Source organism: Scleropages formosus, chromosome 1, assembly GCF_900964775.1.
Source record: "Scleropages formosus chromosome 1, fSclFor1.1, whole genome shotgun sequence".
Classification (NCBI taxonomy): Eukaryota; Metazoa; Chordata; class Actinopteri; order Osteoglossiformes; family Osteoglossidae; genus Scleropages; species Scleropages formosus.
Genome location: NC_041806.1, coordinates 37,869,640 through 37,895,588, shown reverse-complemented (window position 1 = coordinate 37,895,588; position 25,949 = coordinate 37,869,640). Strand labels below are relative to the sequence as shown.

Below are 25,949 nucleotides of genomic sequence, written 5' to 3'. Positions count from 1 at the left end.
TTGGCTTGATGGTGTGGGTGTGACAGCATTTATGTTGTCCTTATTATCCTCTCATTGTCCATATCTCTTTGTTAATATGAAAAAGCCCTAAAAAAATTTCTGAAAATATTGCATGACATGAAACCAAACGGAATTAATCGTAGGCAGATGCATGAAAAAACCCCTACAGTGTTCAGAGCATAGGTTCTCAACCTTTTCCAGGTCACCGAGCTCTTTAATGATCTTACGAAAGCTAAAAACCCCTGAGAAAAATATCCAAAAATAAAGAGAAAATATTGCACTCAATGTACCGTACTGAAAAGTACCTTCACATAAGATCATGCCATGGATAGTTCTAAAAAGTAATTTTATCTAATATAAAAAATTGTAAAAGTTGATAAACTGATATTTTAAAAGTAATAAAAAGAAGAGTTAATGTTGATTACAAAAGAAGCCTGCTCCTCACCGAGCCCATGAACTTCCCATCCAAGGGATTCCAGGAGGGCCCATGGACCCATAGGTAGGAAGCCCTGGTCCGCAGGAACACTTCAGTGCTGAAGGCGTTCTGGTGACGTAATGGCGCTAGAGCGGATGCGCTCAGAGCTGCCAGCAGGGGGCGCGACAGCTTTGTGTTTCACGAAGAGCAGCGTGTTGACGGGAAGCTGCTTCCCAGCTGTAAACACCAACCCTCCCCCCCCCCACCACTTTTTCCAAGCTGTAAACACAGCCCACTGGCTTCTCTTCTAACCAGCGCGACTGAGACCGGAAGTTCGTGACTCGTTCTGCTCGTAACTTCTCCGTCTCCGTGTTCTGTACTGTTCGGAAGTGCGAACGGCCACAGTACATACAATATACAACTTTGCCTCACCATTCGGTAACAACTTGAATTAAACTGAACGGATTGCAGTGTGAAAGTGCTCAGTTTCCAGGGGACACTAATGAGTCAAAGAATCATAAATCCCCTTGAAATGTATCAATCCTGACATGTTTTGTTTTTTTTTTTTAAGTTATGTTTTTAATTGTCGTTCTGCGTGTACTTGCATAGATACACATAATTTATTAGTAAGCTATGTAACACATTGCATATTGTAACGATCTGGCTAATGAGTTAGCCCAGATCCTCACGTGGATTCCAAAGAAAGGTGCATAAACCCAGACGGACACGGGAAAAAATGGAAGCTCTTCATTTAATATCTTGTAGGCAACCATGGATGACTTATATTTCACACAGCTGTCTTCACGATAAAATAAACAACATTAAAGTAAACTCCAAAACGTGCGAGGCACAAAATGTGTACACGGCCAAGTATATCAGCCTGCGCGCGCGCGGGAGCACCATAATACGTCATCATTACAATACGTAACTATACACTGAGAACTTATTCACCCAACTTGTCATGAAAAAGCAGATGTATTTACTGTGCTTTGGTCATCTGACACCAATACTGTACCGTGTACGTCCCTTACGACGAGACACCACGTTTCTCGGCGCTCTACTCGCTAATAGACACGTGTGTCACAAATACAAGTGTGTGCGGTCATTTGTAGTTGATGCGCAAGTCGAAAAGAAAGGTCACTTTTTTCCAGTATTGATTTCAAACTCAGTGCAGCGTTTCTGTCAATATGGTCATTCGGTGGATGAGTCCCATCATACAGCTGTGTCACAGCCATTGTCAACCCTCTGCTTGTAGAATTCACTGGAAACAGTGAATTTAGTATAAACTTTTGAAAAATGCGCTGTAGACAAGCATGTATGCGCACGCACGCACGCACACACACACACACACACACACATACACACACACACTTCTACTGTTTTTCCAGTGTGCAAGACGCTCGGTGAGATTATAATAATCATTATTGCGACGTAGCTCTTGTTGCCACAAATTATGACTCTTCTCACATCACATTGTTTCATTATGTACACATTGTTAGCAAGTGTACAGAGTGTTTTGGATCTGAAAACATCAGTGCCATTTCTTAACGCCTGCGATTTTTCTGCAAGATTTTATATCCATTAAATCCACAAGCAAGCTATCAATATACCGTGAAATCCACTTGAAGTACAAAATACTCTGGTAGGCCTCACGGACATGTCATATTTTTATTCTCATATGCCCAGTGACTCCAGTTTCATTTTCTTCTTTCCGTTTTCAATTCACACAATTGGCAGGAATTCCAAAAACAGTTTAAAAAAAAAAAAAAAAAAAACATAGGCGCGTACTGTACTCTGTATTGCTTCCAGTAGTGTCCATTTTCGGATTGAAATGGAGAAAAATAAGCACATAAATGTTTTTGCTCAGAGTCGGTGTTAAAAGTATTTGCATACGCTGTGCCCACGGCAATATCTGTTTGTATTAAGATCTGTTTGTTCACGGAAACCCGTGTTTCAGTAACACTTTCAGTAACGCACTGGTGCCCCTGTCGCCTCGGGCAAAAATGAAAGGCTCGGGAGGGACAGACAGACAGACGAGGAGGGAGAGAAAGAGACAGCGAGGGGGAGGGAGACAGAGAGAGAGCGAGATCAGTGATTTCTGCGGCTAGAGCAGAGCAGCGGTTCGAAGCCCTCGGAGAGACGCCGGAACACACCCTCTCTTGTGTTTGTACTGGAGATATTTAAAGCACAGCGCGCATCTGGCCACGTCTCACAAATACGACGATAAACCATGAGCTCCAGCAGCTGTGTGTGAGTGGACCGAGCGGCACCGCAGACCCGGAGCGCCTTATTCCTCCGTGCGGCGGTAGCCGAAGCCCAAGCGGACTCGCGTTTTCCCGATTCCATTCCGCCCTGCGTGCCTCCCCCCCCCCGCCGAGGAGCGGGGGTCCTTTCCGGGGGGGTCCGGCAACGAGCCACAGCCCGAGCGGAATCACAGCCGTGAGTCGGGCCGCATCCGCGACTCACCCGTGAGCTCCTCATGACTCGGGAGCGCGCCGCTCCAAGACGCGCACGGACGGAGAACGCGGAGCGCTTCTTCTGTCGGTGACCACGTCCATGGATGGAAGTGCAGCACGGCTGGTAAAACCAACGTGACAGCCGTGTCCACCAGTCCAGAGAGAGAGGACCGCTCAACAACTGAACTGGGCTCCGGCGCGGGAGCGTAGACCGAATTCCAGCCATGATTGTGAAAATGATCGCATACATTTTAAAACTACGAGGCAGTTCTCACTGTTGTCAGCCCGTTTAGTCCTTTTTTCATGGCGAAATAACGCAACATGTTCTCCGATGGCCTCAGCATGATATTACGTGGGGAGAACAGCGTGCAGCCTTTTCAACACCTGAACTCTTTTCATCCCACGAGGGAAACTATCGTGCCGAAGACGAACGATAACAGTATCGGGTGTTTCGCTCAGCTGCATTAATATCTTCTTCGTGTTCATTTCGCGAGACTTTCAAAGCACAGTCAGTGTATCCCCATACCACAAATACACAGGGTTAGGATCGCGTGTAACTGGGCCAGCTTCCGCCACTGCGGATGTGACTCTCTTTATTTGTCTTAAATACAGACGGGCGAGGAACAATTATTAATTATTATGGCACCGCTTCCTGCGCTGCGCGTGCCGCGGCCACCGCCGCCGCGGCGAGCGCGAGCCTTCGCCATGGAAACAGGGAAGCGGAGCTCGTGGCAGATCTGGTGAGTGAGTTGACTTCCGCGGGTGTCTCCCGCGCGGGCACGGAGTTGTGTCAATAAATGACTACGGGGGTCGTCGGGAGGTTTTGAATGTAAGGTTAACGTTATAACCTTGGTTGTGCAATAATGGACTTTTCTAGACGATGACGACTGCGAAGTCATGATTTGTGCTGCTGTCCAATTTCACCTTTCAAGGAACACCGTGTTTCCGTACCTGTTAGGAATTTCCTTATAGAGGGGCTTGCTTGACACGGGATCCAGGTGTTCTGCCTTGATTTGGAAGCACCTTCTTTACTGCTCATTTACATATCTTTCTCTCTTTTTCCTGTCCCTCTTCTTGTTGCTATTTTTGGGAAATTGTGTGGTGGGTTAGATGAGCCATCAGCTCGGAGTCATCGGCAAACGCGGACACGCAGCGCCATTTGAATCCGTTTCACGTAGACGGGTTGACAGTCGGGACATTGCTGGAAATTTCCGAGGAGAAATGTGAAGTTGCTCGCCGGAGAATGATGGAGGGCGCGAGGCAGGGCTGTGCCGGCCGTGCGGACGGCAAAGGCGCAATGCTCGTCTAGGAAACCCAGTTTTGCCTGTTAGGACTTCCGTCTGCAAATCTGATAACTTCACCGGAGCCTTGAACGGTTTCACTCTCCGCAAAAAGCAAAAACAGCTGGATCCAAAATGCCTCGGAACCGGGCCTTCTCGGAGCCCGAATGCTCAGCGGAGTATTCGGCGGACTGCTCGGTGACTCTGCCGTCTGACCCTGGCCAGGCCGTGGGTCGTACCCAGGAGGTGACGGTTCGCAGCGCTGGCTGCTGCATGTGCCTGCCGCGGTTCATGCGGCTCACCTTCACCCCTGAGTCGCTGGAGACGCTGTACCAGACCTACTTCCGGCGGCAGCGACGTGACACCCTCCTGGTTCTGGTGGTGTTCGCGGTGCTGTTTGACTGCTACGTCATCGTCATGTGTGCGGTGCTCTACACTGGGGACAAGCTGGCCACCGTGGTTGTGGCATCCGTGGGCCTTGCCGCTCACGTCCTGCTGTACCTACTTTGTTTCTTCGGCCTCCTTCCCGACCGTGTGTCCCGTCGGGTGGTGCCCTATGCGCTCTGGGTGCTAATTGCAGCCCAGATCTTCTCCTACCTGGGTCTCAACTACTCCCGCTTCCACCAGGCCAGTGACACCGTGGGCTGGCAGGCCTTCTTCACCTTCTCCTTCTTCCTGACACTACCACTGCGCCTCACGCCCATCGTCCTCATCTCCACCGTGTCCTGCGGCATCCACACCCTGGTGCTGGGGGTGACCATTGCACAGCAGCAGCAGGAGAACCTCCATGGGGCAGCGCTGGCCAGACAGGTGTGTTCCAGCATCTCCAGGAGCACCGTCATTGTCTTTATTCTTCTTCTTGCCTGAATAACTGACCACATGATGGATGTGTATAGGTTTGTCTTTCCCAATGTGCTACAGTTGGCCTTGTTTGTTTTTTGTATCTGTAAAGACATTACTGCCGGTGGTTTGAATGGCTGGGTTGATAAATGCTGGTCTCCCAGTGGTCCATGGTTAAGCTTTAGGTCTTCTAAGTTATATTCCGTTGGGGTGCTGAGCTAGTGTGATGGGAATCCAGCAGGTTTTTGACATGGAAAGTAGTGGGACAGTGACAGAGGTGGCTCAAGATATCAATGCGCACCTTGGACGCCCACGCACATGCCCCCCCCCCCCCCCCACACCCCCTGCTCCCCTGATGCCACTGGATGCCACTGGATGCCACCGATGCATAGCAGAAAGGACCAGCCCCACACACACGTGCACACACACATTTGAAGTTTTACTTTGTGGTAAGGGATGGTGCACAGCTACTCTGCATGCATCTCTCAGTTGCTGGACAGTAGTTTCTTTTATAAGTGGAGTTTGCTGTAAAGCTCAAATTACAGCAGCAAAGGTCTGACTTAAAGGAAATTCACAGTCCTACGCAATCGTGTATTTTCTTCAGTATCAGCCAGTGTTTAACAAGCTGATTTGCTTTTGAATTTCTCCAAAAATGTCTCAGTATGAGAAATAATTTTCTTTACATTCCAGGATTGCCGTCATCAAATCTCTCGTCTCATTAAGGTGTGCACTGCGCACTATCAACCACTCACGCCCTTTACGTGGCTGCTAACTGTTAAGTTCATGGCTCAGTAAAATTAAAATTTTTATTTTCATCTGGTACACATTGATTTTCAGTGTTTAAACAACTGACATGGCTCAAATTTTTGGCAGTATTTTCTCAAAATGAATGCAGAATTATCATAACATGTATATTAGATTGTCATTAAGTTTAAACATGGTGGAGAAAAGTGATTATACAGCAGGAGTTCATGTAGACGGTGTTGGACAGTGTTTCACAGTGTGTCTGTGGTTTTTTTTTTTTTTTTTTTTTTTTGAAAGGAGTAGAGAGACTGGACTTGTGCCCCAATAACGTAGACCAAAGTAGCACTTTGTGAAACAACAGTTGAGTACAACTTTGTCATTCTGAAATGCCACAGATCAGACCTATTTGTAACAGTGAAGTGGGTATAGAGGTATAGCACGTTATAGGACGAAGACTCACCCACAATCTGTGCCTGTCTGTTTTTCTATGAATTGGACACAAATGTGTTCCAGCTCTTGGCCAACGTAGTGATTTACCTGTGTGCCATCTCGGTGGGCATCATGTCATACTACATGGCTGACCGAAAACACCGCAAGGCCTTCCTGGAGGCAAGGCAGTCCCTGGAAGTGAAGCTCAACCTGGAAGAACAGAGTCAGCAGCAGGTGGGCACCCCAACATTCAAATGCCATATTTTTGTTTATGCTTAGCCAATGCTTTTTGTCTAAAGTGATGTACAATTTTTACTGCTGTGTGCTTTAATGGAGCTATTCCGGTCACGTATCTTCTCCAAGGTTACAACAGAATCCTATTGGTAACCGTACTAGTACTACAACCCTCCTGACTAGTAGTTGAACCAGCATCCTTAAAGATATAAGTTCATGTCCTTAAAGCACAATGCTGCCTGAGCGCACCGAAAACCACAGACCTATTTTCGGCACCTTAATAAAAACAAGGCAGTTTTATGGGTGCAGTGCTAATGACGTTCATGATCAGTTGGTTGAATTTGCTTAATAGCTATAGAGCAGTAATTAAACCAATGTTCTGAAAAATGAGGCCTGGGTGTGAAAATTGAGATTGCACAGTGCTCTTTCCACAGGGACATGGTGCAAGGCAGGGTCATAGCCTAGAACCACAATTAATCAATGTGTGATCAGTGAGTTTGTCAATATTTAATAGAGTGAGCACTGATGGCTTCTTTCAGCACCACATACTAGTCCTTCGGGTGCTCCCGTAAAGCAAAGGGTAAAAGCTAGAACTAATCTCCATTAGTACTTTCAAACTGTCATTGTGAACAACACTGAACTAGCATCAGCTGATGTTCAGAAAAATGGGATCAGATGTTAGCAGAAAAGATACAGCTTTTACGCCACAAAGCTATAAACTGTTATAACTTTAAATAAACTGTTGAGCCTGGTAACAGCAAATTGCAACATACAAGAAAAGGGCAGCATCAGTGTGGTTGTTAAATTGTAAGTTTCTGGCATGGCGCAAAAAGGAAACTGCTCTCTGGTCTATTTCGTCCTGGAGACAGTGTTGTATTTCAAAAGGTGCAATGAATCTGGCTGACCTGAAACCCTGATCCAGACAGAAGCCTGGACTTTCCAAAGGACACTATGGTCATGCTGTCCATCCACAAAACAATTACCTTTGAACAGCCTCAGGATAAACACACAAAGTAAAACTGACCTATTAAAGGAACATATAGCCCTGACATGGCAAAAATGTAGGGCAGAAGGAAGATGCAAAGAAACAGACTACAGTCTATAGTCACTGTGAGAGAGCTGATATAGAGGTAGAAGTACTGTATATTCCCTTTTAAATAACGTGTAAAATCATTTTTATTGTGATGGTGAGAACGTTGCAGTGGAAATAATTAAACATTTGTGATACTGGTTTGGGTGTGCTGATCTTTTACGTTTCTTTCTGGTGAAGATTTGATTGGAAGAGGAAGGACAGTGAGAAAGCCTGTTCAGGGGAATTAATTAGGAACAAGTTGCTCATAGCCCAGGCGTCCTATTACCTGTGCTGGAGAAGAGTAGAAACACCCAGCGATGCTGTAATTAGACTTGTTTTGACCTGTCCTGGCTAATGTTGTTGTCATTTGGGTCTTTTATTATAGAAAACATTAAGCTGTCACAGAAACATTACCGTCAAACAATGTTCACGTTTGGATTAAATTGTTAAATAAGGTCAAAAATGGAAAAGAAACTGTGCGGTAATGTAATTTCCAGGAAAACAGGCTCACAGCATTAGAATTTCACACTGGGATTATTTAAACTGTAGTGGAGACCAACCTGGGTCAAGTCCCATTCGTTGCCTCTGGTTAAGGTCATATGTTTGTGCGTGGGGCCTGATTCCTGTGTGTGTGTGTGTGTGTGTGTGTGCGTGTGTGTGGTTCTGTATGTGCTCTGCTTCAGACCCCTGCCTTTGCTTCTGGATCAGATCCCTGCATCCGCTCTGCTTCTGGTTCTGATTCTGGTTTCTGCCTCTAGTTTTCTCAGGGTATCTGACTCTGATTCCTGTGTCAGCATCTGGCCTCCGTCTCCTCCTGGTTTGTCTAGGGTTGCTCTGTAGCGCTGGTTATCCGGTGCCTTCCCAGTTTTTTAATATTTTCTATTCTGACTCTCTCCTGTCTCTCCACTGGACTTTTATTTTAATAGAAAACAAGGCAATGCCCAGTTGTGAGTGCAGACTTGCTAAGGGTGTAGGAAGTGCACTGAAGAGTGGAGGAATGTTCAGATGGTGTGCCTGTCTCCCTCAGCAAATTTTCGTAGGTTCAGTGGCAACGTAGAACGGTCAGAAAACCTCTGCTACCGATTGCCAACGGTAGTAGGTTCCGCTCTTCTTGCATGGTATGGGTCCGCTCATTGAGGTAAACCAAGTAAACCAAGCGATGAAGCTAGGCAAGAAGCCACCTACACGGCCGAGGTGACAAAGCAATAGTTATGGCTCTGGGGTTGGGAGTTTGCAGCTAGCGTGATTCCTGTCAGTCAATAACGATCATCTCGCTTCATCCCCCTCCTCCGTCTCCCTCTGTGATCTGTCAGTGTAAACCATGCTCCTCTCCACCTCTCCAAGATAATCTCCTCGCCTGCCTTTCCCGCGTGCCTCTCGCCGGGGGCCACGAGACATCCCTGATTGGAGCTATTTATGAAACAGTTTCTGCCATGGAGAGACGGAGAAAGTCCCAGAATGCTAATGGAGAAGCAAGGGCCGCTGTTAAGACAGGCACACGCAGCCAATCAAAGTGTTTCCAACCGCTACACATTACCATGGCGACCAGCCTCCTGAGACGATGCTGGCTGTAATCATACTCCAGACTCTCTCTCTCCTTTTGTTTCACTGACTTCTTTTCTGTGATCAGAACTGAGGGGCTGTCTCCGTCGGGTGATCCGTTTCTGTGCTGTGCAATACCGTGAGGGGCCGCAAAAATGCAAACCTGTTCAAAAACAATACGATTATAGCCTAATCATGAGGTACTGCAATACTAGTTATGTTTCACACATTTCCTGCTCTTTAATTTGAATTAGTTGGGCTTCTGGGCATTTTTTTCTTGTCTTTTGCATCTGTTTTTTCGCCTTTTATTTCCTAATTTTTGCTGCTGTCGTATTACTTATGTTAACAGTTCCGAGCAAGGACAGAGCTGCCCTTGAATCAGTGTGTGACTCTGGTTGTCTGACTCTTGGTGAGCTTGAGAAGTTACATGAAGAAACACTTCTTCTGAAAGTGATCTCAGAATCCTTGATTTTGCTTGTGTTGGAAATTATGCTTTTTGCTACATAAATAATGATTATTAGTTTTCCTTTTCAAAATGATTACTGAAGTGCCAGACCCATAATACCATACTCTTGTGGCAGATAGTACCCCTACTTGCCTTTCTCCCATTTTTAAGTTGAGGCATCATATATATCAACTAATGAATGACAAAAATATGAAAATCACAACTCTTAATTCTCCCTTGTTACGTACACACACCAACACATACCCTCCACTATCGCTTTTCACAGGAGGGCCTGTTGCTGTCTATCCTGCCTAAGCACATTGCTGATGAGATGTTGCAAGGCATGAAGAAGCAAGCAAGCCAAAAGGAGATGCAACAGTTCAACACTATGTACATGTACCGCCATGAGAATGTCAGGTAAGTGCGGTGAGGAAATGTGGTAGCGCTGCCAAGCGCCTGAGAGAACTGGGGAATACCACCACACAAAGTCATGTGGGAACCCTGAGGAAGCTGGGTGGCACTACCACAGAAGTATCAGGTAAATGCCTTGAGGAAGTCTGGAACTGAGCTGTGAGAACATGAGGTTAGTGCCTTGAGGAAGCTGAGTGCTGCAATGAGAGCGTCACATAATCGCCTCAAATTGGGGGCGTTGGGGAGTACCAGCATGGAAATATCCAGTAAGTGCCCTGAGGAAGTCAGGGAGCGCACGGGGAGAATTTCTGGTTACTGTCTCAAAGAAGCTGGGTTGTATCACCATGAGTAGACTGTAGAGACGGTGGATGAATGGGTGATCTGACTGTATTATTACAACATGTGTGATCCACAACTTTTAGTACTTCGGTGAAAAGGAACATGCATGCATTTCAACAGTTTTATACATTTTGTTCAACTACCTGCCCAATAATAAGGACACCCACTTTCCCCCTTTCCTTTCTCTACCCACCTGTCTCATGTCTACCCCACTGCATTTTCCCATCCTGTTTGGTCTCCTGCAGCATCCTGTTTGCAGATATTGTGGGTTTTACGCAGCTGTCTTCGTCGTGCAGTGCACAGGAACTGGTCAAACTGCTGAACGAGCTGTTTGCTCGTTTTGACAAGTTAGCCGCCGTGAGTCTCTCTCTCTGATTTCTTCCGTCTAATAGTCACACACAAACACGCACATAGCCTGAAACCGCTTGTTCCAAGCGGGGGTTGTGGCGAACCGGAGCCTAACCCGGCGACGCAGGGCGCAAGGCTGGAGAGGGAGGGGACGCACCCAGGACGGGACGCCAGTCCATCACAAGGCACCCCAAGCAGGTCTCAAACCCCAGACCCACCAGAGAGCAGACCCCAGCCAAACCCCCGAAAAGTCACATGTACACACACATATACATACAGACACTCCCATAAAGATTGATGCAGATAACTTGAATGCACACTTTTCAGAATCTGATCATATACTATATTTGTACTTGCGTTCATATCAGCATCTTACTACGGAACGTCAAGTGTAGAATGTATGGACTCCCTTTTACAGTAAAATTTCGTCTGCAGTGCTTTTATTCACACTTTTCTGGGATCTCTCCCTACAGAAATATCATCAGCTGAGAATTAAGATTCTAGGAGACTGTTATTACTGCATCTGTGGGTTGCCCGATTACCGAGAGGACCATGCTGCCTGCTCTATCATGATGGGCCTGGCCATGGTGGAAGCCATCTCGTAAGTACAGAGCACTTTGGAAGGGGGTGGTTGTAGGAGTTTCGGTGCCTTGTTTGAGGCTACGTGGGGCAGGAAAAACAACGAGTCGAAAGGTGCTGCTCAAATCAGCAGACTGAGTCAAATAAAAAATAACTAGAGTAACTGAATGTAGTTTTGAACAACTGTCGAAAGGGTTTAGTTAAGAGTTGACTGGAAATAGATTGGAGTCGCAGTGCCAACGTGACAAAGGACACACAGAGCCTTTCCAGTGGGTTTGAATTTGGCAAATACACGTGCATATGCTAGATTTGCATCGACAGCCCCTAGGCCTGGCAGCCCCTAGTCGGTCTGACTCATTGATCCACTCACCCTCTGGTCAGGATAGCCTCATCATGAGTTAAGCAGCTGACTGGGACGTCACAGGGATTTTTCTAGGTCTCTGTCAGTCCTGTGTGCTGTTACCTAACTATTTCTGGAACTATATCCACTGTGAATATTCCTAGAACAGGGTTTGGTCTGTATTGTTTGATACAGATGCTACTTTACAACCCACAAAGTGCTCAGATCTCTCAGCAAATCCATTTTATTAGAAACACTCAGACTAACCGAACTGTGGCGTCAGTATATTTTTTGCCAGTTTATCCCATGCTGAAAAGCACTTTAAAAAGAATTATTCTTTCGGTTCACGCAGGCAGTTTTTTTCAGAAGGGTTCCTTTCTTTTCCTGAATTTTGCGTTCACACTGCATCCACAGAAGTTCTTCGTGAAAGTCAGACCTTCAAAATTTGCCCGTTGTTCTTGTTAAGTAGCGTGACAAAACGCACACGTGCATTCGCACTGGTGACTTCATTTGATGTATTTTCCAGAAGCGTTCGGACTGGTTTTATTGGCAGGTGTGAGAGGACGTGCCTTCTGGGTAATCTCCTGTTGCTCAAAATTTTTGAACATGCAATGCAAACATGCAACCGCAATAACTCCTAGTACTTTTCCTTACTGATACGTAACCTTTCCTGCCTTGTCTCTTGGCTCATCAGATTCCACATGGCTGTTCAGTGTTAACGCACAGGTCGAAAAGATCCTTTGCTTTTCATACTCAGCTCTGTAACATGGCAACAGATGTCGATGTAATGCACTCTTTGTATTGTTCTCTCAGTCTCTCTCGAAGAAAAGTGTCTGCTATATAAGGAAATGTAAATTTAAATCTATAATCATTCCTAATCATACAATTATTGGTAATTTATTGCTTAGCTGATGTTTTTATCTAAAGCAAAACGCATGTACAAGTTTCACAGCAGATTATTTTCCACTGGCACAATTCAGGGCGAGTACCTTGCTCAAGGGTACCGCAGCAGTAGTGGGGAGTGGAATTTGAACCAGCAGCCTTCAGGTTATAAACTCATGTCTTCAACTGCTTTCCTACTGCTGTTGTTTGAAAGCCTGAATAGATCATTGTTAAGACTACAAAGATTAGTATTGTCTTGAGTCAGTAAAGCACTATGCTGCATGACACATAAACCGTGTAGTTACAAGAACAGTAAAACACGCTTAAATTTCTCAACGTTTCCACGGATCCGTAACTTGCTGGTAACTACCGACTGGTTGTTTTCGTTATTATTAGGATGTGTGCATTTACATAACAGCTGAAGCGACAAATTATCGAATGTTTCTTAGCGTGTGCGATGTAGGTCGCGGTCCTTCTCTGTCGCTGTGGTGCTGTATCTGCAGTGCCAGAAGGTCATGCATGCGCATGTGTGTTGCTCTGTTATATTTGATTCCTCCAAAACCAGCTGCTCTGCCCCCATTTCCCCGTGGCCCTCCCGTCTGCTTCTCCGTGATACCAGCTCTTTCTTCCCAGGTACGTCCGCGAGAAGACCCAAACAAACGTGGACATGCGAGTGGGGGTGCACACAGGCACAGTGCTGGGGGGCGTGCTGGGACAGAAGCGCTGGCAGTATGACGTCTGGTCCACGGATGTGACCGTGGCCAACAAAATGGAGGCTGGAGGCATCCCTGGGTGAGAGGCAGTGAGAGAAGACAGCTGACTAATGTCGTTCAAAAGTCCAGTCGCTGTCGCTCCAGATCAAAGGCCACAAATTAGCTCACGATGTCATAAAATTTCGAAACGTTTTCATACCAAAATATCGAGCTGCAGCTTTAAATGCATCCACGTTCCCTTGTAGGTCCCCGTGTAAATCGTTTGCTTTCTTACTTACTTACTTACTGTGATCAGTTTCTTCTGTGAACACCCGGAAAATAAATGAGACTTAATTTACATTTGTATTTATTCATTTAGCCGGCACTTTTCTCTAAAGCAACGTACAGCTCAGAGTAAACGATTTGTGTAATAATGTGTAATCAATTTCTGGATTTTTTTTTTTTTTTCCATAGCAATACACTTTTATGCAAACAGCCCCTGCGCTAAGGCAATAAGCTGCATGGTGAGACGATACAGCTGAAGATCTGACTGTGTTTTTTGTGACATATGATCACCAGACATGCTGTGATCTTGAATACTGTATAGCAGTACGAACAGCTAAACATTCAGTATATTTACATTATTTCCCTGGAAGGTGCTGAAACAAGGCAAAGAGTAGAACATCAGCTTTAATATTTAAATATATCAACAGGATTTGGAGCAAGTCAGTGTATTTGACAGGGTAATGGTTTTATTGAAACGGTAGGCCCTGGACATCTGACTATAGGCAACGACAGCACTGCCTTGTGGGGAGATGCTGTTCTGATTCCTGAACTCTGACCCCAGACCTCCCCCACATGCTGCAGGCGCGTTCATATCTCCCAGAGCACCATGGAATGCCTACATGGTGAGTTTGAGGTGGAGCCAGGCAATGGAGGAGAGCGCTGTGAGTACCTGAAAGAGAAGGGCATCGAGACCTACCTGGTTGTGGTACCCAAGGGCCCGACAGCCAAGAATGGCATCAACGGGGTGGTAAGAATCACCTCAATACACATCACCTATCACATTTATGAAGGCAGTTTACTTCTTTCATCCCTTGCGTTCTCGAATATGGCAATCGTCACTCATTGACTGGTTGGTTGGCTGGTCGGTTGGTGTTTGTCCAATCACAATCAGTAAAATCGTTCTAAATTGCTGCTCGTACATCAGGTTGATGGAGATAGTTACACACTCAGACGGCGGCTGTCCGTTGCTCTGTCTGATCTCATTTTCCTTCCTGCTCTTTCTCTAAATTTGGTCTCTCTTTTTCCATTTGGATTCTGTCCTTTCTACTCCGCTCCTTCTCCCTTTCTCTCTGTCTCTTTCACTTCAGAAGCTTTCCGTGACATCATCCAACGGGAACTCTCCGGTGCTGATCAACACTACAGAATGCAATGGGAGCATCCACACAGCGTGTACCACCCCAGAGGAACCGGAGGAGCTGGACACGCGGGTAGGACAGGAGTTCGTGCATGCAAAAATACGAAAGCAAGTCCCTGCCATCTGTCGCGCTGTACCCAGACTGTCATCTCCAGAACATTTGTCTCGAAACAAAAAAGCCTTGTGTGTCTGTAGGCTGATTCTACGCTGTTTCTTTTAAGATGGTTTAAAACAAAAGAGTGTGTAGACTGATGTGCCCCATGTCACCTTTGTATGTCCTCAGGTCGTGAACCCATCTTTTCCGAACCCACGGCGTCGCCTGAGGCTGCGTGACCTGGCTGAGAGAGTGGTTGATGCACAGGAGAATGAGCAGGAGCTGAACAAACTGCTGAATGAAGCGCTGCTGGAAAGAGAGACTGTGCAGGCGTAAGCAGAGTAATAGGTGGAGACCATATGGCTGTCAAAAGAAAGCGAAGCAGAGATCGCTTAGCCGTCAACAGGGAAAGAGAGAGAAACCATACACCATGTCATAGTGTGAGGGTGAGAACCTGCAGCCAGTGCCAGGCTGTGAGCAGACTTTAAACATGGTAAGAGAAAGAGGATTCTGTTTAACAAAAGAATCTTTTTGAGCTTTTATGGATTTTTGAAATGCTATTTTAAACAAAGAGTGCTAGATAATGTACAAAAGCAGCACATACTTTGACACTATGAGAGAGAACGTGTTTGCGGGGTGCAAGGAGAGATGCTCCCTCCTCCCCTGTCTTTCCTTCTCTTATCCGCTGTCCCACGTCTGACCCCTTTGCTCACAGTCTGAAGGGGAAGCACACCAACCGCCTCTCCCTGCGCTTTGTGGACCCGGAGTTGGAGACGCGCTACTCCGTGGAGAAGGAAAAGCAGAGCGGTGCCGCCTTCAGCTGCTCCTGTGTGGTACTGCTGTTCACGGCAGCCATGGAAGCACTCATAGACCCCCAGTGAGTGTAGGCAGCCAAGGGAAATTCAGCGCGCCACACGTCACACTGCCATTTCACACCCACGATGATCATACCGAGGATAACAAGCAGCGTACGATACCCCCTCCCTCGGTTTACCATTTTCCTGTGCTTCCTTCTTGCTGCTCAGGTTGGTGGTGAACTACGTGACTCTAGTGGTGGGAGAAGTCTTGCTATTTATTCTTACACTTTGCTCAGTCGCAGCCATCTTCCCTCGAGTGAGTATCCACGCCACATTTCTCTTCACAGTTAAGCCTCGTAGTCATCTTTCTCAAGGTCGAAAGTGATGTTGGCATGTCAGAGACGTTAACATATCAGTTTACTCATTTAGCTGACGCTTTTCTCCAAAGCGACTTACAATGTTAAACTACCTACAATTATTTGCCCGTTAACACAGCTGGGTAACTTTACAGCATCAGTTTAGGGTAAGAACGTTGCTCAAGGGTGCTACATCAGTAGGCAGCATTCAAACCAGCAATCTTCATGTCCATGTGTCAACAGGAGCTCCGTCTACCTTGCTATTAGTTGCCCCAAACTGCTACTTCAAATCCGCTGACAAAATTGTGATGGAAGGGATACAAACTTGGATGGACAAGGGTTTCATATGTCTTTTTGTGTGTGTGTGAGACAGATGTTTCCCAAGAAGCTGGTGTCTTTCTCAACGTGGATCGACCGCACACGCTGGGCCCGTAACACATGGGCCATGGCAGCCATCTTCATCCTTACCATGGCAGACATTGTTGACATGGTGAGCAACCTCTGGAATCGTCACCTCACCTTCCTCCTCTTTCATCTCCATTTTTCCCCTCTACTTTTCCCAGAATCACTCTTCTACATCTTCCCGTCTCCTTTTTCTTCCACATATTAATGTTTTTGTCATTTTTTATTACTAAATAATCCCTGTATTTAAACTTTTTTCATCAGAAAATTTGAATTTACAGATACAATTGAAAGTTTCTGCTACATTAGCACTGAAACTTTGAAGGGATCAAATTAAAGCAGTATTGGTAAATACCAAGGAACATACACTGGCTCCTCTGCTTATGAACGGTCGGGACCGGAAGTCTGTTTGTAAGTCAATTTGTTTATAAATTCAAAGTCACTTTTACCACTAAGTCACAATCAGTGAAACCTTAATAATACAGGCATACCGTGATTTATTTATGGGTTAGGTTTGGAAAAATTCTGATTTAGATATAATCAATAAAAATATTTTGTAATACTTTTATTCACTTTGAGCTCTAATAAAATGAAAACTAAAATGAGTGAAAGTAAAAATAAGTGGCCTCTACAAACCCTTGGGGGTGCGGTGGCACAGTGGGTTTTACTGGGTCCTGCTCTCCAGTGGGTTTGGGGTGCCCTGTGATGGACCGGTGTCCTGTCCTGCGTGTGTTCCCTAGCCTTACATCCTGTGTTGTTGGGTTAGGCTCTGGCTCCCTACAACCCTCCGTGGGACAAGTGGTTTCAGACAGTATATGTACAAACCCCTGTACAATTTTGTTAATTGTGCCATTGATAACCAACCCTCACAAACACCGGACATGAGCTGGAAACACTGTGCATGTAGTTGAATTAGGTGGATCTACTATTCTGTTTGGGTGCATTTGACTGCCATTTGATAGCTGGATGTATAAATTCAGGATATAATTGCTCCAGAAACAAAAAGAAATTTTAGAAAGCTGATGTGAAGAAAATACTATTTAAAATAAGTAAAAAAAAAAACTATGAAATGCTCTGTCCTCAAAAATGTGTAGCTCGATCACTCAGAATACAAAGAGCGAGTGTGCAAAGAAAAGCAATGAATGCCAATAAAATGGTGGTATTAGAACAAATCCTTTTCGTAGCTACAACCCACATGGGGCATTCATCAGCTGGAAGTGTTGGGCAAAGCTGCTATGGTTTCCCTCCACCTAGAGGAGAAGCCTGGTCAATGAGGGGGAAGACACTCACAGGCATATACCCTTGGGGGGCAATTTGGAAGCTTAGTATCTAAGAATGAGCAGCATCACCACTAATATCGTAAGCAGTCGATTAGAAATGAAATGAAATGAAGTCCAATTTGCAGCTCCACACAGCTGGGTCATGCTTCAGGATTTCTTTATTAGGTCATTAACCCCGAATGTTTCTTAAGTGGTTACTCATCTTTTCAGGTCTTGAATGATTCTAAGGAAAAGAGCAGCAAAACATATGTACATAAAATAACGATCCAAATTAACACTGAGAAACACACGCGTTTGACTCACGCAAATAAACTTGACTCGGGTCGTGTTGTTTGACTGCGTTTAGTTTGCGACGGTGGAATTTTTCAAAGTTGGCTCCGCTCGGGACCGTCGACATTGCCGAACCTTCCTGTTGATGTTGTGACGCTGTGCTGTTGATGCTGTCCAACTCCTCTGAGCTTCTGCGTGTTTCACAATGAGTGCGATGCGTCCTATTCTCTGAGGGGTCTATTAGCACGGCTTTACTGTCTGTTACACTGCCTACCGGCTCATTTGCAGAGCCCCTGAGGAAAGCCTGTTCCGCACATTACTGCTGGGGTGGAAGGTGTCTCCAAGTGTGGAAAAGTTGGCACGTCACACCATGACATTGATGAAGAAAAAGGGTGCAGTGCTGCCGTTTGATTCCTTTTTTTATGGCACGTTTACCTTTTGTACCTGAGCACACGGGTCCTGAACTTACGAGCGTATTTTGATCCGAAAGTTGGATTGCAAGTAAGCCCAACCACTCGTCACAATCAAAAAGGCTTAATAATACAGATGTTCCTTGATTTATTAACAAATTGGGTTTTGTAAAAATAAAAAAAACATACACACACATAATGATATCCAGACAAGGTGTAATGAATTAAAAAATAGCCATAATACTTATATTTACAGTTGCAAAAAAGTTTGTGAACCCTTGGGAATCACCTGCATTTCTCTATTAATTATTAAAAAAAATGTTTACTGGTCTTCAACAAAGTTAAAAGACAAAAAATCTGATTAAACTAGCATACAAACAACCTCCTTGTACATCTCTTTTTACAGCAAATGACAGCAGGCAGAATCACAGGTAAATTCAGCTTTGTAACAATTTTAGCGATGAAGATGCAACTAAAAATAAATAACCTGGAAAAAATTTGCATCCTCAAAAATTCGGGCCTCTAATGCTTGTAAAGCAAAGTACAAGTGCTGAGGACCGCACCCTTGCAGTGTTTTTTTGTGTCAAAAACGAGAATCCATATTTCAAAACTCTATGAAAAATAATTTTTAAAAAATGTTTCATTCATACGGGGGGTGTGGTGGTGCAGTGGGTTGAACCACAGTCCTGCTCTCCGGTGGGTCTGGGGTTCAAGTCCCACTTGGGGTGCCTTGCAACGGACTGGCGTCCCGTCCTGGGTGTGTCCCCTCCCCCTCAGGCCTTACGCCCTGTGTTACCGGGTAGGCTCCGGTTCCCCGCGACCCCGTATGGGACAAGCAGTTCTGAAAATGTGTGTGTGTGTGTGTGTGTGTGTGTGTGTGTGTGTGTTTCATTCATTGAAATGTTGGCGGGAGAGTTTTTATAGTGCGGTGTTGAGGTCATCACTGTAGCTGCAAGCAATGTTTTGGGGTTTTTCAGTGGTGTCTGGTACAAAGTCTGGGACAGTTAAAACTGTAAAAGGAGCAATTGCATTAATTTTCAGGCTTGAAACTGAATGCAGAATTTTGCTCTGATAAATGCTTTTATTCTAATAATGCTGCAATGCACTAATGATGTTGTAACATTGTTTTGATGTTGCAGCTCAGCTGCCTGCAGCCCCCACTGCGACCCTATAATGCCAGCTTTGGACAGGCATTTGATTCCTCTTGGGATGGGGGCTGCGCGGAGAACCCCAAGTACTACAGCTATACTGCTGTTCTGGCCCTTGTGGCAACCACCATGCTGGTCCAGGTCAGTCACATGGTCAAGCTCACGCTCATGCTGCTCATCACCATGGCAACTGGAGTGGTCAACGTCTACAGCTGGAGGGACATCTATGATCAGTATGACCTTGTCCGCTTCAAAGACTACAGGTTACTATCAATCTTTGTTGTTATTATAATCCTTTCCAGCATTAGTAACATTATTTTAAGTGTCATAAAGTTGATTAAGGTGTAGTGCCATTCCTACACCTGAGCTGCTGCAGTGACAGAAAATTGGCATTAACGGTAAACGTCACTATTAGCGGTAGAAGTCCTTCTAGCAATATTGGTGTCATTTACAGCAGTTTTTGATGCTACACTGGCCAGTATGTAATCTGCATTATTAATAACTTGTACTTCCTGTGTTTAGCCTCTCTCAGGTTCCTTCCAAGTACCAGATGACAGTGATGATCTTCATCATGATGCTCAGCTTTTACTACTTCTCCCGCCATGTAGGTGGCTTGTTGTACTGTGTCGTTCCTCTCAGATGCCCCAAGGGTTTGTGAGAAGGAGTCGTACGGAGCCGAATCCAGCCCCTGCGCACTCATGTTGCTGACCAGTGTGTCGTGTGTGTGATAAACAGTACCAGGCTGATGTTAAGTCCTCGGTAGTCCAGCAGAGGGTGGTAAAGGTGTGCAATTTTGACTAAATGGAAAAACTCATGAAGAAGAGTCTTGTCCCACCTTACCAAGGTCACGTATTGCTGAAAAACCCTTCGAAAGGTCAATTGTTATAATGCATAATATGCATCCCGAGCCCCAAAATTGACACCCATTAATGTTAAAATATCTTCAGATGCCATCGAAAAGGACACCATTACTTCAATAGTCAGCAGTGCAGTTTCCGTTCATGCAGCTCTTTTCTAGCTATTACATACCAACGCTCAGAAACAAAACATACGGACATATAACACTCAGTGTTTATTTGACCTTTAATGAACAAAACAGAACAGTAAAGACCAAAGGAAACAATGCAAATGAACTGACGCCCACCGAACAAGCTGATACCTTTGGAGAGTCCGAAAAAGGTGCTCAGATTGTGTGGGTTTTGCATGTTGTCCCCCCCTTTGCATGGGTTTCCTCCAGGTGCCCCAGTTTCCTGCAACAGTCTAAAGACGTGTTTCAGATGAACTGGTGAATAAATGGCCTGTAGTGTGTGTGTGTGTGTGTGTGTGTGTGTGTGTGTGTGTGTGTGTGTGTGTGTGTGTGTGTGTGTGTGTGTGTGTTACGTTGCTCTCGTGTATAGATGGCCAATGGACTGTGCAGTTCAGTGTGGTATATACAGCATTGGAAGTCACCTTGGATAAAGGTGTCAGGGAAATAAATAAATGTAAACATAAATAATGAATAGAAACACAGGGAACAGCTGGTAGAATAGTGGATAGTGCTGCTGTCTTTGGACCTAAAGGTTGTAGGTTCAAGTGTGGCCTCCAGCTGTAATATTCTTGAGCAAGGTACTTTCCCTGAATTCCTCCAGTAAAATTACCCAGTTGCCTAAATGGGTGGGTAGATCATTGTAACCCTAATGTTGTAAGTTGCTTTTGGAGAAAAGTGTGAGCTAAATGAAGAACTGTAAATGTCTCACACCTCTCATCTGTGTGGAGGTAGGTGAAATCCAAACTTTGTCCTTGCAATGCAAAGAAATACCTCATAAGCCAAAATAAGGGTATTCAATGAAACTCATCTTAAAGTAAAATTCTTGTAAGGTGATGGGGTGTTTCTTGGGGGATGATTGTGTGTATCTGATGAAAGCTGGTTTGTCATATTTAAACTGAACAGGAAGCGGAAAGAGATGTGAAAATGACAGCAATGACTGAAGAAATAAAAAGAAAGTGACGTTTGAAATATCGAGCAGTGGATGAACGAAAAAATATGCGAATGCTACTGTAGCTCTACTGCTATTTCCTGTGCTGCCTAGCAACTATTCAGCAGTTATACTGTCATTTGAAACCTCGTTTAAAATCAAGCCTATATTCAATTTTCAGGCCTTCTGTGAAACTAATTTACTAGTGACCTCACACGATCCCCGTCTCACTCTGCTTACCCTCCAGGTGGAGAAACTGGCGCGGACGCTGTTTCTCTGGAAAATCGAAGTCCACAATCAGAAGGAGAAAGTCTATGAGATGCGGCGCTGGAACGAGGCATTGGTCACTAACATGCTGCCTGAGCACGTGGCCAGGCATTTCCTGGGCTCCAAGAAGAGGGATGAGGTGAGAGAGCTGGACGTGAAGGGACAGGAGAAGTGAACTCCTCCGTATCACTGTCTTTCGGATAGAGAAAGTGCATGGTGTTTTAGAACAATGGTCAGAGCTACAAGGCACAATAATGGCCAAGACAGCACTGCAGAGTACCTTGAATGTTCTGTGCTTTGTTATGTTCTAGAATGTTCAGTGGCGATCACATTTGCCACTGTTCTGGGAGACTAAGTGCACATTATGTACAATTTAGCACTAAAGAGACTGACCTAAGGAGATATAACTATAATAATACATACATATATAAATACATGTAATTTTCTTTATATATATAAAAATATATATAAAATTACTAGGAAGGTGATTTGGACTCATGGATACTTGGATAAAGTTTTATGCAACTACTCATGTGATGTACATTGGTTCACATGGAGGAAAGAAACAAACAAACTGCACTTAAGAACCACTCGTCTGCATCTATGTCTGTCTTTCTCCTAATGTAATACACAAGTTGTATTTTCTATGAGATGTACGTCACTTTGGAGAAAACCATGTGCCAGATGAATAAATGTAAATGTAATATATATTATATAATACAATGGTGGTCATGAATATGATGTCGGTTACCCTGCAGGAGCTGTATAGCCAGTCATATGATGAGATTGGGGTCATGTTTGCCTCCATCCCAAACTTTTCTGACTTCTACACAGAAGAGAGCATCAACAATGGAGGAATCGAGTGCCTGAGATTCCTGAATGAAATCATTTCAGACTTTGACAGTGTAAGAGGCTTTCAAACTACCGAACCATATAGTTGTGATCCTTTTTTGCAATTTAGTCAGTAAGTCCTTCAGCTAATATCCTGGCTGGTTAGTGCATGCACAGCCCCTAACAGGTAAGGAAGTATCAAATGTTGAATATATATCACTTTATCAGAAAAAGATTTGAGGAGCCCCGCTCTTGGAACTATAGAGGCTGGCCAAACTGCATGAATATCACTTCTTCGAAGACTTGAATGTACTCTTTTAAAAAGAGATTTGTGCTCCTCCTGGACCTGTTTCTCTTCAAACCCTATAGCTGCTGGATAATCCGCAGTTTCGCTGCATCACCAAGATCAAGACCATTGGCAGTACCTACATGGCAGCGTCTGGTGTTACACCTGATACTAATACCAATGGCTACAACGGCATGAAGGTACTGAAAGGAAGTCTCTGCATATGGATTATACCATTATCAACATTCTTTAGAGGAGCTTCTGTATTTTTCATTGATTAGATCCACATTAACATGGCTGCAGCTGCATTCTGGATAGCATAGTGATTTGAGCTGTTGCCTTTTAATTTGAAAATCCCTGGTTCAGATCCAGCTCGTGTTGAAGAACCCTTGATCAAGGTATTTACCAAGAATGACTCCAGTAAGAATTCTCAGCTGTTAAATAATTTAAAGTTGCTTTGCATAAAGGCATCAGTTAAAAAATCAATAATAATGTTGTTGTGGACCATTATAATCATGAAGGATGCGTGGTCCTACAGAAAACAGAATGGTTAAACGGAAGCATTTTGCTGGTTGCGGCGGTGATTGTGACGATAGATGACGAAGGCTCTGTTGTGACCTGCAGAAGGACGAGCAGTCAGACAGGGAGCGCTGGCAGCACTTAGCTGACTTGGCAGACTTCGCTCTGGCTATGAAGGTCACCCTCATGAACATCAACTACCAGTCCTTCAACAACTTCATGCTCCGCATTGGTCAGTGTCTGTACCCTGTACAGTTTAACACAGATTATCAGCTTTGCACAACGTTCATGTTTGTGAACGTGTACTTGCTCTTGTCTGGGCTTAATGACATGTGTTTTCGTGTATGTATGTTTGTATGCGGTTGTGCTTTGCAGGTCTCAACAAGGGCGGCGTGTTAGCGGGAGTCATCGGGGCACGGAAGCCCCACTACGACATCTGGGGGAACACTGTCAACGTGGCTAGTCGCATGGAGTCCACGGGAGTCATGGGAAACATCCAGGTAAAGCATCTCCGCACTGGGTGGAACATGGGAAAAACACAGCCGTGGTACGGATTTATGTGGTTCCAGTACATCATTTTGTGAGTGTACGTACGGAGCAGATGCCTGCAGGTTTTCAGCTCGTACACTGTGGTATGCGGTATGGTATAGTGTAGTACCATTAAAGCAACTCTGCAGAGCCCAAGAAAGGCACCTTCGTTGTAACGGGATAGATTTGTTGACATTGTTTTCGATAGATAAAAATTGTATGTTTACCAGAGATAACAATAGATTTTGCTCAAATCATTATCTTTTTTTACCCCAATTGTGAGAAATGTGTTGAGGTATCGGTGTCGGTTGCAGAGTCCAACTGTAACTTTGCTGCCCCCAGGTGGTGGAGGACTGCTACGTCGTGCTGAAGGAGTACGGATTTCGGTTTGTGCGGCGAGGGCCTATCTTTGTGAAGGGGAAGGGAGAGCTACTGACCTTCTTCCTGAAAGGGCGGGACAAACAGGGTTCTTTCGTCAATAGCTCTTCTGTCACCCTACCCCACCAAGTGGTGGACAGCTCTTGACCTCCGCCCAAAACAAATGAAACATATATGGCATCTCTCTCGCAGCTGAACACACAAGTACACAGGGACGGAGACAACACACATAAAAACTTTGAAAAAGACACTCGGGAGCGTGTAAAGCACGGCACGCGAAACATTAAAATCAGTACATGTTCGTATACAGCCATTTAAATACTACACACTAACTTTAGAAAAAAATATTTAGATCTATATTTCTTCAAAAACACTTCCATGCAGAAGAATAAAATGTTAGTGTTCAGTGAAAGACTTTCCAGTCGCAGAGCTTGTACGCAGCTGATGAAGACTGGCCAGCTTGCTGTCCTCACACCACTCAGACTTTACCTGTAAGGATTCACCTGTGGACCTGGAGTGGCGACACAGTGTTTGTGCGAGCGAAGGGCGTGTGTGCGTGTGCTAGATCTGTTGGACGATGAAGTGTCCTTCAGCTCAGACTGTACTCTAGTGCTCGGTGTCTTTCCTGCCAGACTGGATGGAAGCGCAATATTTTTTTCCCACCCTTCCACCTCCCCTCTCAGCCCTCTAACTTTTTTAAAGTACAAAAGCACACATATTTTTATACTCTGGTTGCAAAACAAATTGCTAAAGTGGAAAAATTGGAACAACGACAAGAAGGACCAATGTGTCAACTAGATATGTATATACAGCATATAGTTTTACATCAGATTCATTTAGTGGACTTCAGGGATAGATGAAAAACTATGTGTAGTTAAGATAAAAAAAAAAAAAAAACAGAACACAAGTTGCTATGAACTATTATAGGAAGAGAAATTAGGTAGTTGGCACATCTGGCTTTGGTCTCTAAATTAGGGACTGGGATTCTGTAGAGAGGGCTAAGACCTAACATGTATCACCCCAAATAGATGTCATATGTCATATTAAGCCAAATACTTTAAGCACTTTTTTGCATTCATGGATAGTTACCATAGAGAATAGTCTGCTCTCTCATTACAGAATCCTTTTTGAAATTGAGAAGTAAACAAATGAAAAGGATGACCGCAGTCCTTTAATGTTTATTTTCAAACCTTTAAACTCAGGTGTGAGAACTGTGAATGGCTCTTTAAATTATTTGTAATTTAAAAGTACTGATTAAAAATTTTAAATGTAATGTGCGTGACTCCTGTTTGTGTCAATCCCTAGCCAATGCTTCTTGGCTGAAGTGGGGAGAGAACTTTCCAATCAATGGCCTCTGGGTTATAGTCTTCATTCTTGAGTCTACATGTTTCTTGAGTTCCATGGCTGGGGTTAAAGATTTTAAAACTTTGTTGTTCCCTGTCAGAGAAATTCATGTATCATGCTGTAGAAAACTGTGATAAGATTCAGTATTTTGCCCAAATATTCAGTTCCCAACTACAGTTCTGTACAACTTGTTAAATGTTATCAAACTGTGCTGTAAGGAAATGGAAATACGTATTTCTTATAACGGTATCTTGTAGGAGTATATGCACCCTAGCTACCATCACAATTAAAAATAATCTCCCTGCTCAAACTTGCAATGAATTATTGTTCTCCAGTATATAATTCAGAGAAAACTAACTCTTCTTTCCAGAGCTTTTCAAAGACCAAGGTGGTAAAAAGATAATTGATCAGAATAACTTAGTCACTTGGCATGCATAACAGTAACCCAGTATTTGTTTATAAACAACCTAAGGTGTGTATACTAGTTCCTAAGGTTAAAAATGGTTGAGTTAATTTATCTCATTTTTGAAGAGACAATTTTTTGTGCATATTATGTGAATAGTTTCTTTATGTTTCCATTGTTTGACATTTCAGTTTGTAGTGGTGCGAATGGGAC

At 44.5% G+C, this 25,949-nt stretch overlaps 1 protein-coding gene across 3 annotated transcripts; it reads left to right on the top strand.

The window, feature by feature from the left end:
- The first annotated feature begins 2,833 nt into the window (after nt 1-2,833).
- adcy3a (adenylate cyclase 3a) lies at nt 2,834-24,886 on the top strand. Of its 3 annotated transcripts, XM_018743430.2 has the most exons (21): nt 2,834-3,611; nt 3,982-4,961; nt 6,249-6,398; nt 9,744-9,874; nt 10,453-10,564; nt 11,029-11,156; nt 12,990-13,148; nt 13,916-14,081; nt 14,422-14,541; nt 14,752-14,894; nt 15,278-15,439; nt 15,588-15,675; nt 16,089-16,205; nt 19,217-19,488; nt 19,748-19,829; nt 21,428-21,586; nt 22,206-22,352; nt 22,648-22,764; nt 23,189-23,315; nt 23,459-23,583; nt 23,954-24,886. In XM_018743430.2, exons 2-21 carry the CDS (start codon nt 4,287-4,289, stop codon nt 24,134-24,136), a joined length of 3,363 nt encoding a protein of 1,120 aa, XP_018598946.1. In that variant the 5' UTR covers nt 2,834-3,611; nt 3,982-4,286; the 3' UTR covers nt 24,137-24,886. The 3 variants fall into 3 exon arrangements, with proteins under 3 accessions (XP_018598946.1, XP_018598947.1, XP_018598945.1); XM_018743431.2 differs by lacking the exon at nt 2,834-3,611 and having other exon boundaries at nt 3,682-4,961; nt 14,425-14,541; XM_018743429.2 differs by lacking the exon at nt 2,834-3,611 and having other exon boundaries at nt 3,682-4,961.
- The last annotated feature ends 1,063 nt before the right edge of the window (nt 24,887-25,949 follow it).